At 43.7% G+C, this 26,299-nt stretch overlaps 2 protein-coding genes across 4 annotated transcripts in view; one reads left to right on the forward strand and one right to left on the reverse strand.

The window, feature by feature from the left end:
- The first annotated feature begins 1,637 nt into the window (after positions 1-1,637).
- LOC110494469 (protein-arginine deiminase type-2) lies at positions 1,638-20,582 on the forward strand. Of its 2 annotated transcripts, none has more exons than XM_021569560.3 (16): positions 1,638-1,929; positions 6,242-6,410; positions 7,080-7,149; positions 7,319-7,380; positions 7,777-7,894; positions 8,326-8,478; positions 8,634-8,824; positions 8,927-9,030; positions 9,151-9,262; positions 9,593-9,700; positions 9,807-9,958; positions 10,127-10,274; positions 10,517-10,610; positions 18,992-19,071; positions 19,181-19,309; positions 19,528-20,582. In XM_021569560.3, the coding sequence occupies exons 1-16, from the start codon at positions 1,751-1,753 to the stop codon at positions 19,759-19,761; spliced, it is 2,103 nt and encodes a 700-aa protein (XP_021425235.3). In that variant the 5' UTR covers positions 1,638-1,750; the 3' UTR covers positions 19,762-20,582. The 2 variants fall into 2 exon arrangements, with proteins under 2 accessions (XP_021425235.3, XP_021425236.2); XM_021569561.3 differs by lacking the exon at positions 1,638-1,929 and adding an exon at positions 5,968-6,141.
- Positions 19,876-26,299, reverse strand: part of LOC110494467 (rap1 GTPase-activating protein 1) — a 129,853-nt gene continuing 123,429 nt past the window's right edge. For both annotated transcript variants that reach the window (XM_090205943.1, XM_021569547.3), the window contains 5 exons: positions 23,822-23,938; positions 23,459-23,594; positions 23,208-23,319; positions 23,011-23,111; positions 19,876-22,597 (listed from right to left, as the gene is read on the reverse strand). In XM_090205943.1, coding sequence (XP_090062069.1) covers positions 22,514-22,597; positions 23,011-23,111; positions 23,208-23,319; positions 23,459-23,594; positions 23,822-23,938 — 550 coding nt within the window. In that variant the 3' untranslated portion in view covers positions 19,876-22,513. The remainder of the gene's footprint in view (positions 22,598-23,010; positions 23,112-23,207; positions 23,320-23,458; positions 23,595-23,821; positions 23,939-26,299) is intronic.

Consider the following 26,299-nt stretch of genomic DNA (forward strand, 5'->3'; position numbering starts at 1 on the left):
AGAGATGACAGTTTACAGAAGAGTATAGAACGCAGTGATGTGTCCTATGAGGAGCATTGGTGGCAAATCTGATGGCCGAATGGTAAAGAACATCTGGCCACTCAAGAGCACCCTTACCTGACGATCTATAAATTACGTCTCCATAATATAGCATGAGTCGGCTGGTCATCTGAATCAGAGTTTGGCAGCTGGGGTGAAATAGGAACGATTACGATAGAGGAAACCAATTCTAGATTTAACCTTAGCTTTAGAATGGCTTTAGAAGCTTCGGATAGGCTAATTGACATCATTTGAGTCAATTGGAGGTGTACCTGTGAATGTATTCAAGGCCTATCTTCAAACTCAGTGTCCCCTTGCTTGACACAATGGGAAAATCAAAAGAAATCAGCCAAGACCTCAGAAAAGCAATTGTAGACCTCCACAAGTCTGGTTCATCCTTGGGAGCAATTTCCAAACGCCTGAAGGTACCACGTTCATCTGTACAAACAATAGTACGCAGTATACTTGCATACTATTGTTTGTACAGATGAATGTGGTAACTTCACCATGGGACCACGCAGCCGTCATACCGCTCAGGAAGGAGACGCGTTCTGTCTTCTAGAGATGAACGTACATTGGTGCGAAAAGTGCAAATCAATCCCGGAACAACAGCAAAGGACCTTGTGGAGATGCTGGAGGAAACAGGTACAAAAGACTACGGTTTGCAACTGCACATGGGGATAAAGATCATACTTTTTGGAGAAATATCATCTTGTCTGATGAAACAAAAATAGAATTGTTAGGCCATAATGACCATCGTTATGTTTGGAGGAAAAAGGGGGAGGCTTGCATGCCAAAGAACACCATCCCAACTGTGAAGCACGGGAGTGGCAGCATCATGTTGCACTTCACAAAATAGATGGCTTCATGAGACAGGAAAATTAAGTGGATATATTGAAGCAACATCTCAAGACATCAGTCAGGAAGTTAAAGCTTGGTCGCAGATGGGTTTTCCAAATGGACAATGACTCCAAGCATACTTCCAAAGTTGTGGCAAAATGGCTTAGGGACAACAAAGTCAAGCTATTGGAGTGGCCATCACATTTGTGGGCAGAACAGAAAAAGCATGTGCGAGCAAGGAGACCTACAAACCTGACTCAGTTACACCAGCTCTGCCAGGAGGAATGGGCAAAAAGCTGGTGGAAATCTACCCGAAAAGTTTGACCCAAGTTAAACCATTTAAAGGCAATGCTACCAAATACTAATTGAGTGTATGCAAACTTCTGACCCACTGGGAATGTGATGAAAGAAGTAAAAGCTGAAATAAATAATTCTCTCCACTATTATTCTGACATTTCACATTTTTAAAATAAAGTGAAGATCCTAACTGAGCTAAAACAGGGAATGTTTACTAGGATTAAATGTCAGGAATTGTGAAAACCTGAGTTTAAATGTATTTAATTACGGTGTATGTAAGCTTCCGACATCAACTGTTTTTATGTGATTCAAATATGGCCTTCAACATGACAATCAGTGTGACAACAAAATGTATACTGCAGGCTTAGTTTAGGCCTATGCCTACATTATCCTGTTGCTATTCAAGTGCTGACTGCAATGCAAGTTGGCACATGTTTGGTTTGCTGGGTAATTGCAGCCTCTTCTGCATCAAATTACTGGCAGGAAAACACCCCCTTAACAATAGGGCCAAGCCTACCCTCCACCGCCATATCTCATTTCATCAATCTGCTCCTCTGCAATCTACTGTATCACCATGGATGTTTCACAGGAACAAGTTTCTATGACCAGGCACCCTAATCTCCTTCAGCACCTTAATAAGAGAAAAGCAACCGACATGCCAGTACCGTATCAACAGACATTTCGTCTCGACATTGAGAAAACTTTGAGGGCTCTTCATGTTGTTGGCACGGTGTTGAAAGTGAACCTAAACAGGTGAGGGTGTGTATCTATGCTAGGCTACTGCAACAATAGATGTCTTCAGGTAAGCTGTTGTTGGCTACATTGTAGCCTAAAACACGGTAAAGTGTATGGCAATGTATTGTTTCACCAGTTATATACTGCTATATAAACTATTTGGGGATTATCGCTCAGTAGCCTACCCAAATTTTGCCTGTTCTGCGAACATACATTTTTAGGTTGTAGGGAGGTTCAGAGAATTTTTTCTATGGTTCCCTAAATGTTTTCCTGGGAGGTTTTGTTAACATTCAGATAACTGAAATTCTAGGTTACTTGAAGGTATTCAATAAGTTATGATAACATGTTTCAATAAAACTGCTATCTTAATTTGGGTTAACTGTTTTGAACTACGAGCACAGATAGCTCCAAAGCTGTTCATTTTAGTCTATTCAAACAGACCCTAATTTCAAAGAAAACAAGCACTTATTAAGATCACCCACTTAACAATATAGAGGATAGATATAGTCTTGTTGATGCTGAGAACAGAGTGTATATGCTTTAAATCAAATTCTTACAACATTCTTTATACTTCACTAATGTTTTCTGGTGTTTTTTATGGAAAGTTGTCTTAATGTTCTGAGAAGATTACTTTAAATAGAACAATGAGGAAACATGCAGAAAAACCTATGCTGAAGTACTGGAAGTCCCACAGAAAAATGTTATTTCTTGATGTCCTCTGAACAATTTGAGAACAGTACTTTAAATAGAACCATGAGGAAAGCTGTAGGAAATGTTATGGGAAGGTTGTATCCAAAATAACCATAGGACAACCACGCTCTGACCAAGCTCAAAGAAACATGCGGCAAGATGACAAGATGGAGCCGACAGAGAGGGTCGCCTCGCTTCTAGTCCTTAGGAACCTATGCAGTATTTGTTTATTTATGTATTATTTCTTACATTGTTAGGCCAGAAAATTTGAAGTGTTATTACATACAGCTGGGAATAACTATTGGATATCAGAGCGATGTCAACTTACCAACCTCACGACCAGGAATACGACTTTCCCGAAGTGGATCCTTTGTTCGCATCACCACCCAGGGCATATGATCTGATCCCAGATGTCGACCCAAAACAATGTCGCCTCCAGAAGAGGTAGCCGGAGCAGCCTCATGGTCAGACTTCGGAGTTGTGCACACCACCCACTGCTTCCGAATATATTACTCGCCAATATCCAGTCTCTAGATAACAAGGTAGACGAAATTAGGGCAAGGGTTGCTTTCCAGAGAGACACATGGAATTGTAACATATTCTGTTTCACGGAAACATGGCTCTCCCGGGGTATGTTGTCAGAGTCGGTACAGCCATCAGGATTCTTTATGCGTAACGCCGACAGGAATATCTCTCTGGGAAGAGGAATGGTGAGAGTGTAGTTTTCATGATTAACGACTCATGGTGTAATCATAATAACATACAGGAACTCAAGTCCTTTTGTTCACCTGACCTAGAATTCCTCACAATCAAATGCCGACCATATTATCTCCCAAGAGAATTCTTGTTGGTTATTGTCACAGCCATGTATATCCCCCCTCAAGCCGATACCAGGATGGCCCTCAAGGAACTTCACTGGACTCTATGCAAACTGGAAACCATATATCCTGAGGCTGCATTTATTGTAGCTGGGGATTATAACAAAGCAAATTTGAGAACAAGGCTACCTAAACTCTATCAGCATATTGATTGTTGCACTCGTGCGGGCAATACACTGGATCACGGCTACTCTAACTTCCGCAATGCATACAAGGCCCCCCCCCCCTCCCTTCGGCCACGACTTCATTTAGCTTCATCCTATAGATAGAAACAGGATGTACCCGTGACGAGAACTATTCAACGCTGGTCTGGCCAATCGGAATCCACGCTTCAAGATTGTTCTGATCATGCAGACTGGGAAATGTTCCCAGGAAGCCTCAGAGAATAATATTGATTTATAAGCTGATTCTGTGAGTGAGTTTATAAGGAAGTGCATTGGAGATCTTGTACCCACTGTGACTATTAAAACCTACCCTAACCAGAAACTGTGGGTAGATGGCAGCATTCGCACAAAACTGAAAGAGCGAACCACAGCATTTAACCATGGAAAGATGACTGTGAATATGGCCGAATACAAACAGTGTAGTTATTCCCTCCGCAAGGCAATCTAACAGGCGAAATGTCAGTATAGGGACAAAGTGAATTTAATGGCTCAGACACGAGACTTATGTGACAGGGTCTACACACAATCCTGGACTACAAATAGAAAACCAGCTAAGTCACGGACACCAACGTCTTTCTTCCAGACAAACTAAACACATTCTTTGCCTGCTTTGAGGATAATACAGTGCCAACGACCCCTACCAAGGACTGCAGGCCCTCCCTCTTCTTCTCCATGGCCAACGTGAGTAAGACGTTAAAACGTGTTCACCCTCGCAAGACTGCCGGCCCAGATGACATGCCTAGCTGCGTCCTCCGAGCATGCGCAGACCAGCTGGCTGGTATATTTACTGACATATTCCATCTCTCCCTATCCCAGTCCGTTTTCCCCACATGCTTCAAGATGGCCACCATTGTTTCTGTACCCAAGAAGTTAAACGTAACTGAACTAAATGACTATAGCACTCACTTCTGTCATCATGAAGTGCTTTGAGAGACTAGTCAAGGATCATATCACCTCCACCTTACCTGCCACCCTAGACCAACTTCAATTTGCATACCGCCCCAATAGGTCTACAGGCAATGCAATCGCCATCACACGGCACACTGCCCTATCCCATCTGAACAAGAGGAATATCTATGTAAGAATGATATTCATTGACTACAGCTCAGCATTCAACACCATAATACCCTCCAAGCTCATTAATAAACTTGAGGCCCTAGTTCTCAACCTCGCCCTGCGCAATTGGATCCTGGACTACCTGACGGGCCGCCCCCAAGTGGTGAAGGTAGGAAACAACATCTCCACTTCGCTGGTTGTTAGATTACGTGTTAGATATTACTGCACTGTCGGAACTAGAAGCATAAGTATTTCGCTACACTCGCGATAACATCTGCTAACCATGTGCATGTGACCAATAACATTTTATTTTATTTTGATTTGAACATATGGTTCTCAGAATATTATGCACTAGCTGGATAGTTTGTCACAGGTTTGGAGGCGCACAGTACTGAATTGCTTTATTTCTTTAAGTGAATTGATTCTAATAATTTAATAGCGTTATAATCTTATTCCACTTGTAGTTCCTGCAGTGATAATATGTTTTTAAAAGGCGGATTACATCCACTGACTATTTTGTTGTCATTTTACTTCTTGGATATTCCAACTGCAGAAGGATTTGGATGATCATGCCCCAAAATTGGGCTGAAATAACTGTTTGTGAATGGCATTTGTATTCAGAGGAGGAGTCAGACCTCTTGTTCTCAACAGACTCTCCTTTTTATCATTAAAAGCTGTCAATTCATATTACTCCATTGCAACTGAATTCAATGGGTTATAAGCAGTTATTATGGCCTATGATTTCCAAGTTAACATGATACAAAAAAGTGGTAAGCCCAACACAAATCGCCAACCTGGAGAATTAAACATATTGTGGGACTATCTTGACTACGACTGCAGTTAGTTTATCAGACTCTCCACATGGTATGATTGCACAGCAGATACAGATGGTTTCACAGCATCGGTGTGTAACAACTTCAAATTCTTGTTAAGAACTTCTCTTTTTGCTATTGTTTAGAGTAGCCTAGGCTCTGTTGTTCGGGGCAAATACTGTCTTGTCTCATTACGCACACCTGGTTCCCATTCCCCCTGATTAGTATGTTATATATGTGCCCTCTGTTCCCCATTGTCCTGGTTGATTATTGTCCCATGTCCGTTCGTCTTGTGCTCTGCTGAATCCGCTTTCATGCCACGTGGTTTGTGCAGTTGTTATTATGGGTTTCTTTTGTTTGGGTTACATCCCTGCGTTATATATACAGTACGTGTTTGTTTTGGGCTTCGTCCAAATACTTTGACACATAAGTACAATCCTTTTTGCCAGTATTCTTGTGTAGGTTGACAGTCCAGTATTTCTCCCTCTTTGGTACGTTACTCATGTAGAAGACATCATACCTCTCTGATTACTTTAGCAATGTAACTTTAGAACTAGCACTGCCACCTCTTGCTTCTGGAAATAGGGGATAATGAACTGCACTCACGGATGGTGCTCTACTGCAGTATAGGTATGTCCTCTTGTGTTTACTCTGTTATTGCTATAGATTTGTATAAGAACAATATCAGGATGTGATGTGTAACTGTCAAATGTATTTATTGTTCCCCAAGGAATGCCCCTCCTAGCTCCAAGTACTTCTCTGTGCAATGTAGTCCCAGAGTGCAGTACAGGATCACCCCACCCCCACCAGAGAGTCGGACCCTCCCCACCACTCTCAATGGTAATACAATGCTTCTTATCACCATGGACACTGCCAGCGAAGTGGGAAATGATAGCAAGGTAAATAAAGTAGGCCACTCCCACAGCCATGATAGCTACACTCTTAGGGGAAAAAAGTGCTATCTAGAACCCAAAGGGGTTATTTGGCTGTCCCCGAAGGGGAAGCCTTTGAAGAACCATTTTTGGTTCAAGGTAGATCCTTATTGGGTTCCATTTAGAACCCTTTCCCCAGAGAGTTCTATATGGAACCCAAAAGAGTTCTACCTTGAAACAAAAGGGTTCTCCTAAGGCGACCCTGGAACCCTTTTTTCTAAGAGTGTACCTTGATCTTGTTCATAGAATCCTGAGGTGAATATTTCCACTTGGGACTGAACACGCTACAGTGAATTATGTTAATAAGAAAAACAAATCAAGTATTTGCTGCTCCTACGCCTCTTAAGAGTGGTGTGCAAACCACACTGAAATAATAAAAATGTGGCACTCTCAACCTGATACCAGAGAGATGTCAAACTGTGGAAAGTGATGTGGTTAACCACAGTGCCAGTTCTATTGATAAGGAATTGAAGGACACCTTTTGTCAGTTCCAGAATGGGCCAGTTGTTTAGAAATTATGTACTGTACATATCTGTACATGAATATATCATAGAAGACCCCATCAAAACACAACCACTGCTTAGTCACCAGTGTTCTAGATGTTTAACTTTGTAAATGTTGTCCTTTGTTGTGCAGTTATCGGTCATGTATTATGGAGAGAAGACGGAGGTGTTAGGGAAAGCTGTCGTTCACCTCACCGCTGTTGGTATGTTGTGTTATGCTTAGGACAGGAGAGCACACCCATATAAACTACCACCCTCCCCCACCTTCAAAGCATACCTTTATGAATGTCATTTGTACATTTTGATATTTCACTTGAGACCCCAAAGCAGCTCATGAGCTTCAGTGACACCCAGGGCCTCTCTGTCTTGTAGAGATTTCTCTGGATGTAGATGCTGATCGAGATGGCCAGGTGGAGAGGAACAACCCCAACAAGGTGGGTTATGTCTGCTGGGTCCGTCCAGGCAGGTCTCTTTCAGCTCAGAGGTCACTATCTTTGTTTCTTAACACAGCAGGGTACATAAGGAGACGTTCTAACATGGATAGGCATATCAGAAGACTAGTGTTCATGCTGTTTTCCAAAACACAAAGGAAGATTGCCAAGGAACTTCTAGCTAATTCTGTCAACTAACACAGGGCACAGCCTTCCACTGATATTAATAGGTACATCAAAATATTGTTCATACTATATTCCTGGAAGTGGGAACATTTTTGATGGTTGTGTTTTTCAGATGTAAATCTAATCTAACTTCATGGAAACGCATTGGGAAAAGCTCATTCGGCAGGGCGGTGTTAGTTCTTGTTTTGAAAGCCAGTGTTTATCTCTCTGCAGGGATCGTGGATGTGGGGGCCTAATGGCCATGGTGCCATCCTACTGGTCAACTGTGACTCAGAACACACCTATGGGAAGAGGCGGGACAGTGAGTGTGCTGAGGTCACGAGAGTCTCAGGTATATAACAACAGCCAAGTCATCCTGGCCCACTGAGCTGACCGGCTGACAGTGCTGCAGGCATTGCAATAAATCAACATTTTAAAGGCTGCAGGTCTGTGTTTTGTGTGTAGTCAGCAGAGAGGAGCAGTAGGGATGTGTGTATTTGTGTTAGCTAAACACAAACTGCCTGAGCTAGGGGTGTGTCTGGTGTGGTTTGATGGTTCCTTCACAACCACTATCCTTCTAGGATAAGTAGTTGTATTACACATTGTCATACCTATGTGTTTTTTAACCTTTATATAACTAGGCAAATCAGTTAAGAACACATTTTTATCTACAATGACGGCCTACCAAATCCTGGGAGCCACATTGAGATGAGGTCACATTGATTATGACATTGATGGGTTGACACTTGATGCACAATAATGTCAGTATTTATGAAATGTCAGATCTGAAAGACATGTCCCCAATGGTGCTGCGGACCAGTGGCCCTGCCAAGCTCCCAGAGGGCTACAAGCTGACCATGCACATCTCCCAGGGGGATGCAGAGAGTGTCAGGGTCTTCAGAACCAGGTCCACAGCAGGCATGCACCAAACACTGAGTGAGTCAAGGACATTTTGTCCAGTCAGATCTTTTACGTGTTCTTGTGGCTGTCCATGCATGTATAATGTGTATACAATAGGGTTTTAATGCTGCGTATGCATATAAATGGAGATACATTTGATCCTCATTATAAAAAATGATTTACTGCTGCAGAAAACCTGTTCTACAAGAGCTTTGTGAAGGACTACCCGCTGGTGCTGGGCAGTGAGGATTTGTCCAAGGAGGTCCCGTACCTCGGGGGAAACGCTGAGATGAATTTCTACGTTGAGGGCCTGAGATTCCCTGACAAAGACTTTGAGGGCCTCATCAGCATCAGCCTCAGCCTGCTGGAGCCCAGCTCTCAGGTACATTGAAACTACTGTTCGTGGTTTAAAACTTCAAAGGGTATATACTGTACCTCTGTCGTGGAATCTACCATTCATGTTTTTGTTCCGTTATTTTGCCAGGGCTTCCCTGAGACACCTATCTTTACAGACAGGGTGATGTTCCGTGTGGCTCCCTGGATCATGACACCCAACACACTCAACCCTGTGGAGGTCTTTGTCTGCAGGTGAGAGATGATGATGATTGATGTTTGATGTTGTTGATGGAAATTGATGTTGATGGAAATAATGATGATGCTGTCTGTAAACGTACTCAGACAACTGTTTCTGTGCATTTGGTTACCCAGCACATCTGATAACTACCAGTTCCTAAAGGGAATGAGGAGGCTGGTGGAGAACAGTGGGTACAAGCTGAAGGTTTGTCATGAGTACATGAACAGAGGAGACCGCTGGATGCAGGTAAGCAGTGAGATTCAGCTCCTAGTCTTTCATGTAGCTTTGCTCATTTGACCGTTTTCCAATTCCAACTTGCTTAAAACACGATATATTGTCAGTCTTGATTCAGTTCCTAGCATATCATGCAGTTTTGTGCATTTGAACTTTTTTCAATTCCAACCTTTTTTTTTAAACACCATTTATTTCACATCCTTTTACATCAATGTAAATCATTGTCAGTCTTGTCTCTCGGTTTTAAATAAAAGAAATCAGAACATAGACCAGTGTCTTTTTTTCTAACTGCATGAAAAATATAGAAATATAATAGACATGTAAAGAAGGTTTCTCTCTCAGGATGAGATAGAGTTTGGCTACATTGACTCTCCTCACCAACGTTTCCCTGTTGTGCTGGACTCCCCCCGAGACGGAAAACTACAGGATTTCCCTTATGATGTGCTACTGGTAAGAAAAGGCATTCACCACACCTGCAGTTAAAATGTTCTTATTTCCATACTGTGAGGGATGTGGTGGAACTCTTTCTCAACCTCTCTCTGCCTGGTGCCCTCAGGGCCCAGACTTTGGCTATGTGACAAGGACAGCATATAATGTGGAAGTGAGCAGCTTGGATTCGTTTGGTAACCTGGAAGTTAGCCCTCCAGTTATTGTAAATGGAAAAATCTACCCTCTGGGCAGGATCATAATTGGAGTGGCTTTCCCCACGTGAGTGGAACTTGCTTCAGTGGAAGAGTCTGGTTTTTAGATACCAATATTTGCCTTTATTCCAAAGTTGATTGACTTATTAAATAAAATATCTTGCTAATGATTCATGAATATTTAGAACAAAGATATGGCTGTGAGCAGTGGTGATAAGGCTGTTTAACTTTTCAGGGCAACCAAGGGCCGCAACATGACAAAAGTAGTGCAAGACTTCCTTTGGGCACAGAAAGTCCAGGAGCCCATTGCACTGTTCTCTGATTGGCTTCTGGTTGGGCATGTGGATGAATTCATGACTTTTGTCCCAGCTCCTGACAAAAAGGTAAAACAATATTGTCAAGGAAAGTATAGTTAACCGCTCTATTAGAACATGTGAGTAAAAACACTGTTCTTTAACAGAGTAGAAATGACGGCGAGCAAAGAATTGTTAATGCCTTCCATTTGCACAAAGTATTTAGACATGACGCAGGCTGTGGCTGCCATGTGGTTTATGTGATAATGTAAAGCTGTCAGGAAGTTAAGTGAAAAGCGCACAGCCAATGTTGTCTTTGTTTCTCTGTGTAGGGATTCCGGCTGCTGCTCGCCAGCCCCGACGCAGGCTACAAACTTTTCAGGGGCTTACAGAACAACGGGCATGGACAAGCCAAAATGTTTGACGGTAGGATTTCAGTTAAGGGTCTAATTTCAGTGTGTATCACCATAGTTACAACTGTATCAGTGGAGGCTCCTCAGAAGATGGTGTAGCGGTATTTATTAGAGAGGGGTAAAGAATGATTTTGTTCGGGCGCCAGGCAGGTATTAACCATGCCGAAAGGAAAAGAGTAGAATAGAGAGATGTACCACTACCAGACCCACACACATCAGCAGAAGAGACTGCCTAGAGTGTAGCCTGTTTACCAGATAGCCAGTGGAGAGAAACAAAGAATACACACCATATAAAACCCACATCACAGCACAGGGGTAACCCCAACAAGAATACCTCATACAATAATAATAATACTAATAATGGCAGAGCAATTTAACAGCAACTTCATACAAGAAAGAACCCAGTCATCAACAGAGGATTTGCAATATGTATTATCGTCCAGTGGAGGAGTGCAGAGGGTATGACTGTGGGGGGTGTTCATAGACACAACAAAGGCCTTAAAAATGTCCACAATCTTCTCGGCCACATGTCATTAGTACACCTCAATACAGTTCACATAACAATGCATAACTTGCAAGCAACCTCCCTTTTAACTAAAATGTCCACCCAAATACTTCTGGCAGGGCAATAATGCTCTAATGAACTTCAATGGGAAGTGCATTGGAAAAATAGAGAGTCTGTTGCAGGGTAAAGCACTGGAACGATGGAGGGAAGAGAAAAAGAGAAAGAGAACAAGAGAGATCTTAGCTGTGGTCTTCAGGTGTGCAGGTGTGCTGTCTGACTGTCCGATGGTTTGTTGGTTTGTATGTTAAAGCTTCGCAACAATGTTGCTACTAATCCATGCGATCCATAACGGGCGCGGTCCCAAACGAAAACAACCACGACCTAGAACGATTACACCGATGATTGAGTTAAATACTTTATAAACTACACACGCTGAAAACAAACAAAACTTCTGCAGCACAGCCCACACAATCAAACTGTCGCGCCACCCAAGAGCTCCTCCCCAAAGAGCTGAATGAGCTCTCTTTATTTCCTCCTTCCTTACTGCTCATGCGCTCTTAAAGTGGCAGTGCACGGTGAAGGCTCCGTGAAGATTTCGCCACACTCCTCCCCCCCATGAAAAAACAACGCCTGTAGAAACAGAGAGGATGCAGTCTTTGACAGGTTTGTGTTCCTGCTACACAAAACCAGGGAAGTCCTCATCATCAGAGTCCTCCACGAAGAGGTCCTGCAGGTCTTGCTTTGCCTGCGATCCAGCTCTTCTGCCGTAGGGTAGCAGGGCTTTAGGTCAACAACATGCACCGTCCTGACATCTTCCCCAGTGTCCTCCAAACAGACCAAGTAGTTCACTGGTCCCAACTGCTGCACTACACGGTATGGACCTTTCCATCTCGAAGCTAGCTTGGCAGTGAACTTCTTAGACGCCTTTGACAGATGATGTGAACGTACCCAGAGACGAGACTTGGGTCGGAAAAACACATCTCGTCTATGTTTGTCATAGTTTCTCAGCTGTTGTTGTTTGGCTTTGGTTTTGCTGGCCTCCACTCTGGCTAGCAAGGTGTGGTGGTGTTGTAGGGCATCAAACGCTGGGCAGTCAGGTGAAACATTGGAACTTTGCAAGACTCTGTCCATCGGACCTTTTAGTGGTCTTCCCAGGTGGAGTTCGGCGGGAGTGACCCCAGAAGTCTCCTGCACGGCAGAGTTCAGTGCGAAATTCAGGGAGATGCTGATCCCATCTTGTGTGCTGATCCCCCACGAATGAAGCAATCATCCCCTTCAGGGTTTAGTTTACCCTCTCGGTCAGGTTGGTCTGAGGATGATAGGCTGAGGTCAACTTGGCAATTACACCCCAGTAGGTACAGAGCTCTTTGTAGATTCCTGATATGAACTGCAGACCTTGGTCAGAGAGGATTTGGTCTGGAATCCCGAATCTGGTAAAGACCTCCCTTCTCAGAATTAGAGCAATGGCTGATGCAGTGGCTTTGCGGAGGGGAAACAACTCCACCCAGTGTGTGTAGTAGTCCACTACCACCAACAAAAAATCATTCCGTGTCCCCCGGCTGGGAGGAAAAGGTCCCATGAGGTCAATTCCCAACATTTCAATTGGATGGTTCATCACGGTCTGCTGCATTTTCCCGGTCTGCCAATGTCTGGTTTGTATTTCTGGCAGACTTCACACTGCTGTACAAACTTCCAGGTATCAACCCACATGCCTGGCCAGTAAACCACCTCTTGTAGTCTTCGATAAGTTTTAAAAACTCCAAGATGGCCACTCATGGGATTGGCATGATAAGCTTGGATTATCTGGTCACTCAATGTAGAGGGAATGAAGACGCGATAATGGGTACTGTGTATTCCATCTCCTCTTGGAGTATTTCGATACACTTTATCCTGAATTATGCTATACGTATCATTGAAGCGACTCTTGGAGTCTTCTTCAGACAGACTCTTGTGGATCGCCATGATGGCAGCATCCTTCTGCTGTGCTCTCCATACACTCTCATCATCCAGAGGAAAAGAATCATCCAGACATTTAGCGGTAGTATAAGTACTGCACAAGGGAGGACAAACATTGGCAGTCTCTATAATCCGAGAAAGGGCATCTGGTACAACGTTCAGTTTTCCTTTGCGATACTCAATGATGAAGTCAAACTTCTGCAGTCTGATAGACCAGCGAATAAGACAGCTGTTGGTCTTGCCTGATGCCAGAACCCACTGCAGAGCAACATGGTCTGTGACAACGGTGAAGATCTTTGCCTCCAAGTAGTAGCTCCATTTCTCCAAAGCCCAGACCACAGCGAGGCACTCCCTTTCAGTCATTGAATAATTCCTCTCGGCTGAATTAAGGGTGCGACTTGCATAGGCAAGAACTTCTTCTGTTCCAAGTCCTGTTTGTTGAGCCAAGACTGCTCCAAGTCCTGTTTGACTTGCATCCGTGTACACAATGAAATGAGCATTCAGGTTAGGATGTCCAAGCACTGGAGGAGTAATTAGACTGTTTTTGAGTGCTTCAAATGCACTTTGGCATGCAGGGTTCCATTGGAATTTCACCTCTTTCTTAAGGTGGTTGAGGGGTTCGGCTACCTTTGAAAAGTCAGGCACAAACCTGTGATACCATCCAGCCATACCCAGAAACCGCTTAACAGCATTGAGGGATGTGGGAATTGGGAATTCCTGCACGGCGGCAACTTTGGCTGGATCTGCATGGATACCTTCAGCATTAACCACATGACCAAGGAACTTGAGTTCTGGCAGACAGAAACGACACTTCTTCAAGTTCAAGGTCAAACCTGCAGCCTTTAGTCTGTCGAAGACGGACTGTATGTCTTGCAGATGATCTGCGACAGAGGAGGAATAGATTATGATGTCATCCAGATACACAAGACAATTTCTACCCCTCAGATCTCCCAGGACAGTCTCCATCAACCTTTGGAAGGTTGCTGGAGCATTCTTCAAACCAAAAGGCATGACGTTGAAGGAGTACAAACCAGCAGGGGTGACAAAGGCAGTCTTATCCTGACTAGCGGGATCCATTGACACCTGCCAATAGCCACTGTTCAGATCCAGATTACTAAAGATGGATGCTCCTGCCAGAGATTCCAGTATGTCATTTATGTTTGGTAGAGGGTAGGCATTGCTTTCTGTTATGGCATTCGGCTTCCTGTAGTCCACACAGAATCGATATCCACCATCTTTCTTAGGAATCAGGACAACCGGAGAAGCCGACCCGGAAAAAGAAGGTTCCACAATTCCATTCTCCAACATGCTTTTGAGCTGTTCATTGAGAATTGCCAGTTTGGCGGGGGACAGCCTGTAAGGACGCTGCTTAATGGGGACCTCATGCCGGTTATAGATTTTGTGTTTGAAGACAGTTGTACGGCCGAGTGTAAGAGTACAGACCTCACTGTTCAAGTCCAACATCTGGGAGAGCTGCCACCTTTCATCATCCGACAGACATGCCTGTTCCACTGTTTGTTTGATGTAGAAATCGGCATCAGGTTTGCTTTTGCTCTCGGATAGAAGGGGGGGTACGGCGGTAATCAGGGTGATAGTTGGGTTCTCAGATAGAAGGGGGGGTACGGCGGTAATCAGGGTGATAGTTGGGTTCTCAGATAGAAGGGGGGGTACGGCGGTAATCAGGGTGATAGTTGGGTTCTCAGATAGAAGGGGGGGGGGGGGTACGGCGGTAATCAGGGTGATAGTTGGGTTCTCAGATAGAAGGGGGGATACGGCGGTAATCAGGGTGATAGTTGGGTTCTCAGAAGGGGGGGTACGGCGGTAATCAGGGTGATAGTAGGGTTCTCGGATAGAAGGCGGGTACGGCTGTAATCAGGGTGATAGTTGGGTTCTCAGACTTCACAGGTGGAACATGTTTTTGTCTTTGTCTCTTTATATTTTCTCTGTCTCTGACTTGACCTTGTCCGGACTCTGCATAATGTAGCAGGCTCCAACCTGAAATCAGTGCATTACCAGGTTGAAATGAATGAGGCTGAGAATAGTCAGAGTGCAGCCGATAGGAGGGTTCGGACATCGAGATGGTCAGTCCACTGAAGAACAGGAAGTCTAGGCCAAGGACTACAGCAAATGCAAGGCTTGAATCTGCAAGAATAGCCACAGGAAGGTTAATAGTCTCACCATGCAGTTTTATTATTATACTAATCCAGCACAAGGGGGTGGTAGGTTCTCCATTGGCCATGTACAATGGTCCCTCCTCCCATGTTCATAGCTCCTCATGAGGTGTTCTGCCACAGGGCCTCTTGCATCAGGGTGTAAGATGCCCCTGTGTCGATTGTGGCCTTCCCTCTCCAGTTCCTAACAGTCAGAGGAACCAATAGTTGTTGCGGAATAGGAACAAGACCGCTAGCTGTGCTGTCTAAAGGCTTCATGGTGGGCATTAAGGCTGACCCAATTGTATGCAAGCCACCACGCCTGTCTAGACTTTCAGTCTTCGGTCCTTTCTGACCTTTTCCTGAATCCTGATGCTGGACATAGAGTGGGCAAGAATCTGGAGGATGTTGGACTTTACACCTCCAACACATAACTGGACTTTTGTCCTGGATCTTGGGTACACATATCTGAGACGGTTTAGCCCCAGGAGAGTTATGGGTATACTGGGATGAGGGAACAGGGTTTTTAGTTTGGAGGTGGTGCTTCCAGTCCTTCTCCAACTGAGTCCCAAGACGCACCAGATCATCCACGTTCTGCACACGTTCTCAAAGTTGACTAGCAAGGCGGGGAACCATGTTCTTAAGAAGGAGTTTGACCCTCTCCTGCTCAGTAATGTCAGCCTTCCATCTCCTATATAGAACTCGATAGGAGAAGGCAAAGTCCCGTATTGGCTCTGCTTCACCCTGGACTCTGTTACGAACACGTTCCGCCAGTTCATCCCCATAGTCCTCTGAGAGGAAGGCTAAGAGGAATATTTTTTGAAACTCCTCCCAGGTTGACACATGTTCACGGGCTATCTCCCACCAGTATCTTGCTGTACCATGGAGAACACTGCGGAGGGTAGCAAAAACCTCCAAGTCAGTGAGGGGCCGGACAGAAAGAAAATCTTTACACTTAGATAAGAAAAACAGTGGATCAACTTCATCTTCTGGGCTGCCAAAAGTGGGGAAAAGTAGTTTGATAGGGAGGGAGCGCTCTAGAGGAGGCATGACAGTGGCAGCGGGAGTTCTGTTGTTTAACAGTATCTTCAGACGGGTTTTTGTAGTACTACATGTTCCTATTCCATTACTGGCCAAGCCAGTGGCAGAGGTAAAACCTGAGGGAGGTGCAGAAGATTTGTCCAGAAGGGAAAAGCACTGCATTACCTCATGGTGCAGCTCTTCCAGTTGAAGATATGTGGCCTTCTGTGCTTTTTCCATCTCATTAACGGTGTCCTTTTGAGTCTGTTCAATCAAACATCGTAATTCCCCTGTGAGAGAGTTCTTCATGTCCTCCATAACTTCCTTCAGATAAGAACACACTCCCTTCACAACAGAGGCTGACTCCTCTGCTCTCTGTTTTTGTTCGTCCTCAAGATAGTCATAATCTATGATGATGGTTAGTTTCCATTTGTGTTTTGAACCGGTGCAGTTTTCCTTGAATATCCTGCTTCAGAGAATCTTTTAAATACTTCTGTCCTTCAACAATTTGTTGTTGGTTTTCTTCCATTTGACAGGGAAGGTAATCCAACCTCCGCTGCACATCTGTCTGATGAGCCTCCACACATTCACTGAGTTTGCGAATGGCATTCTCCTGCATTGTCAAACTATGATTGGTGTGTGTCCATTGATGTTCCATTTGTCCAGTGATCACAGTGACACCTCTCCCAGTCTCTCTGGACAGGGTAACAGGAAGAGGTTGAGGGGAGGGTAATGGTGGAGATGTTATAGGTGAGCCAGAAGCCTGGGGATTAGGGGCAGTGCTATCCAACTCCATTAGTTCATCGAGTCCTTCCACAATGAAAGAATCCCGAACATGATTACCATCAGGTGTGTCCACATTGACACAGTATGGGGTTCCAACAAAATACATGATTCAACCTTGTGTGGATGGTGTCATGAGTGTTTCTCTTCAAGTCCCTGTTTGGGTGACAATTCTGTAGCGGTATTTATTAGAGGGGTAAAGAATGATTTTGTTCGGGCGCCAGTCAGGTATTAACCATGCCGAAAGGAAAATAGTAGAATACAGAGAGTACCACTACCAGACCCACACACATCAGCAGAAGAGACTGCCTAGAGTGTAGCCTGTTTACCAGATAGCCAGTGGAGAGAAAAAAAGAATACACACCATATAAAACCCACATCACAGCACAGGGGTAACCCCAACAAGAATACCTCATACAATAATAATAATACTAATAATGGCAGAGCAATTTAACAGCAACTTCATACAAGAAAGAACCCAGTCATCAACAGAGGATTTGCAATATGTATTATCGTCCAGTGGAGGAGTGCAGAGGGTATGACTGTGGGGGGTGTTCATAGACACAACAAAGGCCTTAAAAATGTCCACAATCTTCTTGGCCACATGTCATTAGTACACCTCAATACAGTTCACATAACAATGCATAACTTGCAAGCAACCTCCCTTTTAACTAAAATGTCCACCCAAATACTTCTGGCAGGGCAATAATAGTCCAGCTCTAATGAACTTCAATGGGAAGTGCATTGGAAAAATAGAGAGTCTGTTGCAGGGTAAAGCACTGGAACGATGGAGGGAAGAGAAAAAGAGAAAGAGAACAAGAGAGATCTTAGCTGTGGTCTTCAGGTGTGCAGGTGTGCTGTCTGACTGTCCGATGGTTTGTTGGTTTGTATGTTAAAGCTTCGCAACAATGTTGCTACTAATCCATGTGATCAATAACGGGCGCGGCCCCAAACGAAAACAACCACGACCTAGAGCGATTACACCGATGATTGAGTTTAATACTTTATAAACTACACACGCTGAAAACAAACAAAACTTCTGCAGCACAGCCCACACAATCAAACTGTCGCGCCACCCAAGAGCTCCTCCCCAAAGAGCTGAATGAGCTCTCTTTATTTCCTCCTTCCTTACTGCTCATGCACTCTTAAAGTGGCAGTGCACGGTGAAGGCTCCGTGCAGATTTCGCCACAATGGAGGACCATCCTCAGTGAATTCCATAAAAACTCTCTTCTTCAATAAGAACAACAGTTTTCAGCTGTGCTAACATAATTGCAAAATGGTTTTCTAATGATCAGTTGGCCTTTTAAAATGATCAACTTGGATTAGCTAACACAACGTGCCATTGGAACACAGGAGTGATGGTTGCTGATAATGGACCCCTGTACAGCTATTCCATAAAGAAATCGGACGTTTCCAAGTACAATAGTAATTTACAACATTTACAACAATGTCTACACCGTATTTCTGATCAATTTGATGTTATTTTAATGGACAAAAAAAATGTGATGAAGCCTGGATTTGAACCAGGGACTGCAGTGTTACCTCTTGCACTGAGATGCAGTGCCTTAGACCGCAGCTCCACTCGGGAACCCAAAATTTGATTTGATTTGTATGTGATCAGAGGTGTATTCATTCTGTTGAAAAGCTTTACTGAAACGTAATGAAACGGGAATAAACATACCTGAATTTGTCTAATATAAACTCTTGTTTGCAACTGTTGGACTAATGATTACACCCTAGATCAGCTAGATTCAGGCAGTATTGAAAGTGCCAATGTCTGTCACCTTGATTACTCACAAAATTCTCTTTACCTGTGCATCTACGTTCATAGGCAAAGTTGTAACAACCTCGTTGGGTATAGGGAACGTTTGAGTATCAAGTAGCCTTAACCTATCAATGTTACATTGAGCTGGGTGAATGGAATACATAATACTGTGTGTGTTACTAATTAACACCCACTTCCTTCTCGATTCTAACAGGTCTTGGAGCAGAAGAAGAGATTACAGTAGATGAGATATTGAGTGATGACAAACTCAGAGCAGAAAACAACTATGTCCAGGTGAGGGAAACTAAACGCCAGATGAAGTAGTTACTCAGAGAGGCTAGCAGAGCATTGCAGTGCTTGGTCAAATAACCATGTAGATGTTGTGACTGCTGCCGTCCCACAGAGCTGTATAGACTGGAACAGGGATGTCCTTAAGAGGGAGCTGGGTTTAGACGACGATGATATCATTGATCTGCCCATCCTTTTCCATGTGATGGAGGAGAACAGGGCAGTGGCCTATTACCCAGACATGGTGAGCAGACGCAAGTTCTACACTAGAACACCTACAAACCAAAAGTACTTCCTATTTTATTTGTTATACATTTTACATTACATAATGGCAAAACTCAAAAATGCTGCCAAATCATTTTAGACATTTTGTGATGATTTTCTACATGTGAGTAGGAAGTATGCTCAAATCATCTACTACCCAAGTAGCGCAAGAAGCAAATCCAATGTCTCTACCTCCAGGTGAACATGGTTGTGTTGGGGAAGAACCTGGGCATCCCTAAACCATTTGGGCCCAAGGTGGATGGCCGCTGTGCCCTGGAGGCAGAGATGACCTCCCTCATGGAGGGCCTGGGACTCAGCTGCACATACATTGATGACTTTGCCTCCTACCACAAACTGCTGGGAGAGGTTCACTGTGGCTCTAACGTTCGCAGGGAACCCTTCTCCTTCAGGTGGTGGAACCTGGAGATGTGAGGGATTTGGGGCAAGGCATGGTTGTAGTTAGAAAGAGGGAATAAGGCTTGACGTAAACAGCAGCAACATTCGCCAGCAGCAGTCATCTTCAAACAACAACAGTAGTCCTTGTACTGTATTACCCCTTTGTCTTTATTAAACATGTATTTGCCTTTTTTTTTACAAAAGGATGAAAAGCTATATTTATAAACAAGACTTTCCAACTTAAACAAGGGCTTGAGCGGAATATCAACGAGAACAGAAATACAATCATCTGAATTAAGCACATTGTAGGCTGAATCTGTTGTTTGGATTGGCTGGGTGCTCAATCCAAGTGTCTTGCATTTACATGTACAAACACAGGTACAGATGAACAGGACCACAGAGAAATGTGTAAGTATAATCTGGAGCCACCAGAGGGTGTGATCCAACTATTCAAGCATTTCTGAAAACTTGTGAGTTTTAATACATTTATTTTAAGCTTTGAGATGAAAATTGTGTTTGATATATTTTGAGTTTTAGTGCCTGGAATACACACTGACTCCAAAGGCTCTCTTAAGCTGATGAAAGGTTACTTTCTCATCTTTCCAATCACATTTCAATTAATAGTTTTTGTTGAATCATAATCTTCAGAATGATGTTTAATAATAAATACTTGTCAAACTTACTGTATTTTGATGTAGTGTTCCTTACTTACACAGAGATCATTTAGATTCAACTGAAAGATTTCCAAAGGAGTGTAAAAGGTTTATGCATTAATGCCACAACTGACAAAGTGCAACTAAATTCCATATTGGTTCTTGTTAATTTAATTGAAATAAAAAGTAATGGAAACTGTGCCTTCATATCAGGTCTTTTCATTATATAAATCTGAGATGAGGGAAAATGTCTCTAATCAGGAAATGTAAAACATTACAACAAGATACAAAGGTTCCATTCATTGAGATCAGATGTCTACAAATGAATACATATATCTGTTTAGTTTTACATTCAAACCAGTTGGTGATAGATTCCAGTGGCGATATCCACCATGGGATAGATTCCTTATATGAAAGGGGATACCCTCCTACAAAGCAGCTTACTTAACAATCATTAAAAAGGCCACTTCAAGACTTGTCACAGTGTAATTCTTTTTAAAAACCAAGTCAGATTTTCAAATGATCAGCAATTAATTGAAAATGTAGTGCCGGTTTCCACATCTACACTTGTATCCCCATATTTCTCTATCGAAACTGATGTAAAGAAATAATGACTCTTTATCTGTCTGCTTTTCTAGAGAAGTTTGACTGGTTTGAAGAAACAATCTATTTCCAGCATGGTACTGTACAGTTGACATGGTTTTGCAAGCAGATTTACACCATTCACCATGCATACACATCCAAACACATACTTTAAATCAAACTAGAGGTTTTAAAAAATAAACTGAAGACAGTAGTCACTGGACAATAGCTTGGCTTTGGAGGCTGTGTGCTTTGGTTAGGTCACCTTGGAGGAATGTCTGACTGTGTGGTACTATCTACAGTATGGGACAGTGATGAAGACTGATGAGTAATTTAGTTTGGACACCAGACCTTATCGGTAATTCAATACTTCATGTTTTTTTCCTCAGTTTATAGGGGCAATCTACGATTGCTACATAGCTTTTTTTTACATTTCAATTAATTATATATACCTATTGATTCTTGAATATTACTTATAAATGCTTCATGCGCTTAGTTCAACTGTCGTACCCCATCAAAACTCAAAACATAAGCGTGTTTTACTCATTAGTTAGTAAACAAGGTAACTGTAAACAAACACTATATAGCCTCAACATGGTTAAAAGTATAATTTTGCTATCATGGATGGTCAGTCCTTGCATCCATAGCTCTGTCTAGGAATTTGAGAGTGGTTACTTTTCGCCAACCCCATCACTCAGCTGGTTATCGATACAGTGGCGGGGTAAAGACTTTGTTATTGTTTGAACTGCAGATTACCCCTTTAAATGGCCTGAAATACGTTGACTATACTTATGGAGTCAATAAAATATTGTCCATTCATCAACATAATCTGTCAACTGTAATTGTACAGTTTGTCAGGGGAAAGTTTGTCAGCAGCAGCATGATGATAAAAGTACCTTCTACCAAAAACATGTAACATTTACTAAATATTTCTAGTCAACATCCACCATTACACTCTTAATTGACCATTAATAAAACACAAGGCTTGGTGTGACATCAAAGGATCCGGGACACCAAGAGTAACAAATGTACAGCATCATGGTTGGACGTGAGGTTGATGGGAGCAATAATGTCAGTTCTTCCAACAATGACAACAGGACAACACCCTCTTATCCTCCTCATGCATTCCTCTTTAGCCTAACATAAAACTTCCCCTAATGCATGATCAACGGATCTCCTGCAACACCAATCTGTCTAATGCTTAAGATCCTCCCCTCCCTCCACCTTCGAACCAAAATAAAAACAATGCCATAGAGAGGACAAGGGAGAGTATACTATGAGTTACCACATGAACAGATTTAGGCTTCACAGAGCTCATGGAGCAGAAATATATGCAGGCTAAGCGAGCCAACAGACAACAGCCAGAAGCGATACTGTGTGAGTGGCACTCATTTTGGGAATGGGTGTGGGCTGATCCTCTCCTTCACCCCTCTAGGCATGCTGGGAGTCAGCCACAAAGAGTTGGGATGAGGGAAGGCTGTAAGTGCATGTCCATGGACCTGGCTGTTCAGACTGGACTAGTTTACACCAGGTCTAGCTGTCTGTCCCAGCGACTAGCTCTGCTCCTCCTCTGCATCTGTGGTGGAACACACGTGCGCTTGCTTCATCTCCTGCAGGGGGTGCCTCTTATGGGAATGCTGTGGGAGGAGGAGGGACTGGGGTCAGACACCATCTTTACTGCTACAGATCACACACAAACATCCACATACAGACATGGGTAACACATGGTCAGTAAGCTACATCTACTGAGTTGAGCAACTACAGGTACCTGCTAATGGACATCCATGTACTGATCAATGGGGTGAGGCTAACAGTTCTGGACACAGACACAGAAAGAGAATGACAAGGTTAACAAATACCACAATTACTGAACAACAATGAAGAGGAAAAGTTTAGGGCATTTATACATTTATAAGCAGATTTATAAATGGTTATATATACCTGTATGTAAGCGGAATGAAATCTGTCTTCCAATGTACACAGCTAGTACAGTGAACGAGCAGAGATGTTACAGAGGATCTGATTTTTCAATTAGTAAAACCGATCTCACCGATGATGACTTATCCTGTGACCGCTCTGTCTTGTCTCGGCTATCCGCCTTTTTGAGCTCTTCCCCTTTGCCCCCCTCAGGCTGCCGGGACCGTGCAGGTGCTTTCAGGAAGGGGTAGACAATGGGCCATCATGACAAACAAACTCAACTTTTGGTACCTTATGGCAGTATTGAAAAAAATTCATGAAACAACTCACGTGGAGAGCTGCCCTGGCTGGTGGCACTAGTACTGCTCACACTATCCTCTACCCAGGAGACGTACGCAAATGAGTCTCTCTTGTGTGGTGTTCCAGAAAAGGACAGGCTCTCCTGCAACAAACAAAAGCACAACAGAAATTGTCGGGATCTTTAGCTTTTCGTTCATTTTGAGTGTGTCATTATTATATTGACATGACCTCTATGTGTGCTGTATGCTAGTGATTGACTGTCGAAAAAGAGGGGCACCTACCAGTCCTGTGTCGTACTCTTCGATGCCCTCGTTATCGTGTTCCTCCACCACGCTGGCGAAGCTGCTGGCGTTGGACGAGGAGCGGGACAGATCCTGGGCCTCAGGGATAGAAGGGGCCCTGCAACACATGGCCAAACTACACACCAGGGTTACTCTGACGACTCTAGCGCGCACACACACACACACACACACACACACACACACACACACACACACACACACACACACACACACACACACACACACACACACACACACACACACACACACACACACACACACACACACACACACACACACACACACACACACAAACATTCTTCAGCATGGGCTTGACAGCACTATTAAGTACTGTCTATTCACCTGTTCTTTGTTGTGGGCATCTCTGGTGAGCTCTGATTAGATGAGTTCTCTGATTTGGGGTCCTGGGAGATGTGTCCACTGTCTGGAGTCCTCTGTGTGCTGGGGGACACTTCCCGACTGAGATAGGAGGGGATAGAGAGGTATCAGGATGGGCTCATAGACATTACTGCTAATCAGTGGAGGCTCCTCAGAGGAGGAAGTGGAGGACCATCCTCTTCCATGTATTTCATAAAAATAAAAATGATAAAACACTGAAAAGTTATGCTTTTTAGATTAAACTACACTACATATATTCACATCACCAAATAATTGATTAAAACACAATGTTTTGCAATGAAGGTTTACAGTACTGTGTAAGGTAGCACCATGGTGTAGCCATACGACAGCTAGCTTCCGTCATCCTCTTGGTACATTGACTTCAATAGAACACCTAGGAAGGAGGCTCTTGGTTCTCACCCCCTTCCATAGACTTACACAGTAATTAGGACATCCTCCAACCTATCAGAGCTCTTGCAGCATGAACTGACATGTTGTCCAACCAATCAAAGGATCAGACAAGGAATCTAGTACTGAAAGCATAAGCTACAGCTAGCTAGCACTGCAGTACATAAAATGTGGTGAGTAGTTGACTCAAAGAGAGAGAAAGACAATAGTTTAACAGTTTTGAACAAATGCATTTCTTCAAAAATGAAGGAGAAGCAAGAGAGAGAGAGAGAGAGACTTTTTTTTCACTTTCACTTACTTAGCTAGCAAATGCCGGTGGCCAGTTTAGTTACTCAAACACCCGGCTCAAACAAAGGGATGCTATGTTAGCTAGCTGGCTATGACTATCCAACACAACACTTGAACTCTTCCAAGTCAAGGTAAGGTTGTCAAGGTTTTATTCAAGATTTTATTCATTTATTGCCACCGGGCCTGATGGTGTAACTGCTTACTGACTATACACTAACGTTACTGCATGATTGTAGCAGGTTTACTAATGCACTAGTTCTATTAGCTATGTTGACTAGGACGTTACTTTAGCTAATATGGGGACAACGATGTAGTATGTGTGTAATGGTTATGAAATGGTTTGGCTTGGAAAGGTTTTTCCGCCTGGTCACATACAGCTGATGTGTTGTTCATTGAAGTCCACACACAAAGTGAAAAGGTGAGACGAGGAGAGTGCATAGAGGCAAGAAGGAATACAACGAGGCTGCTATGAAAGTGAACTGTGTTTATGCATGATCAGGGGTGAATTCATTCCGCCGATTCTGTTGAAAAACGTTTCTTTTAAACGGGGGATAAAAATACCTATCAGAGCTCTTGCACCATGAACTGACATGTTGTCCAACCAATCAAAGAGAATCAGTCTAGTACTGAAAGCATACGCTTCAGCTAGCTAGCAGTGCAAAACATGTGGTGAGTATTTGACTCGGTTATGATATGAAGGTTTGGCTTGGAAAGTTTTTTTTGCCCGGTCACAGACAGCTGATGTGTTGTGCACTGAAGTCCACAAGCGAAGGGAAAATGTGAGATGAGGAGAGTGCGTAGCTGCGAGAAGAAATTAGACATTGATCAAAAGGATCATGCTGTTTCTATGTGGCTGCTAGGAAAGTGAACTGTGTTTGTGTGTGATCAGGGGTGTATTCATTCTGTCGAACAACTTTACTTAAACAGGATAAACATACCTGAATTTGTCTAATAGAAACACTTGTTTGGAACTGTTGGACTAATGATTACACCCTAGATAAGCTAGATGCAGACAAGAGTGTGCAAGGCGGTATTGAATGTGTCACTGTCTGTCCATGTGTCACTGTCTGTCATCTCACTTTTTTTCCGACCTGTGTTTTAAACTTTCATTCATGTAGCAACCTCATGATTGATATCGGGAAAATTAGAGTATCATGTGGTAGCCTAAACCTATCGATGTTACTGTCACGCCCTAACCGTAGAGATCCTTCTTTTCTCTATGTTTGTTTGGTTATGGTGTGACCCGGGTAGGAAAGTCAACAACCCACTACAAACGGACCAAGCAGCGTGGCCGGGAGGAGCAGACAGAGTGGACATGGGAAGACATTCTGGAAGGAAAGGGATCCTGGGCGTGGGAGGAGATCCTGGCTGGAAAGGATCGCCTGCTGTGGAAGCAGGTGGAAGCAGCGAGGAAGGCGGAGGCAGCTAGTAAAGGGGCCCAGTGTAACACAGGGTCACGGCTGGCAAGGAAGACCGGAAGGCCACTCCAAAAAAATGTGTGGGGGGGCACGCGGTGAGGTTGGCGGAGCTAACTCCCCGTGCTCACGGTAGGGAGCGTGGTACTGGTCAGGCACCATGTTATGCGGTGAAGCACACAGTGTCTACAGTGCGCATTCACAGCCCGGTGCTGTAATATTCCAGCTCCTCGCATTGGACGGGCTAGAGTGGGCATCCAGCCAGGACGGATGGTACCGGCTCAGCGCTCCTGGCCTCCAGTATGTCTCTTCGGCCCAGGATATCCTGCGT

The sequence above is a fragment of the Oncorhynchus mykiss genome, chromosome 17, assembly GCF_057628025.1.
Source record: "Oncorhynchus mykiss isolate SJ-2025 chromosome 17, ASM5762802v1, whole genome shotgun sequence".
NCBI classification, from domain to species: domain Eukaryota; kingdom Metazoa; phylum Chordata; class Actinopteri; order Salmoniformes; family Salmonidae; genus Oncorhynchus; species Oncorhynchus mykiss.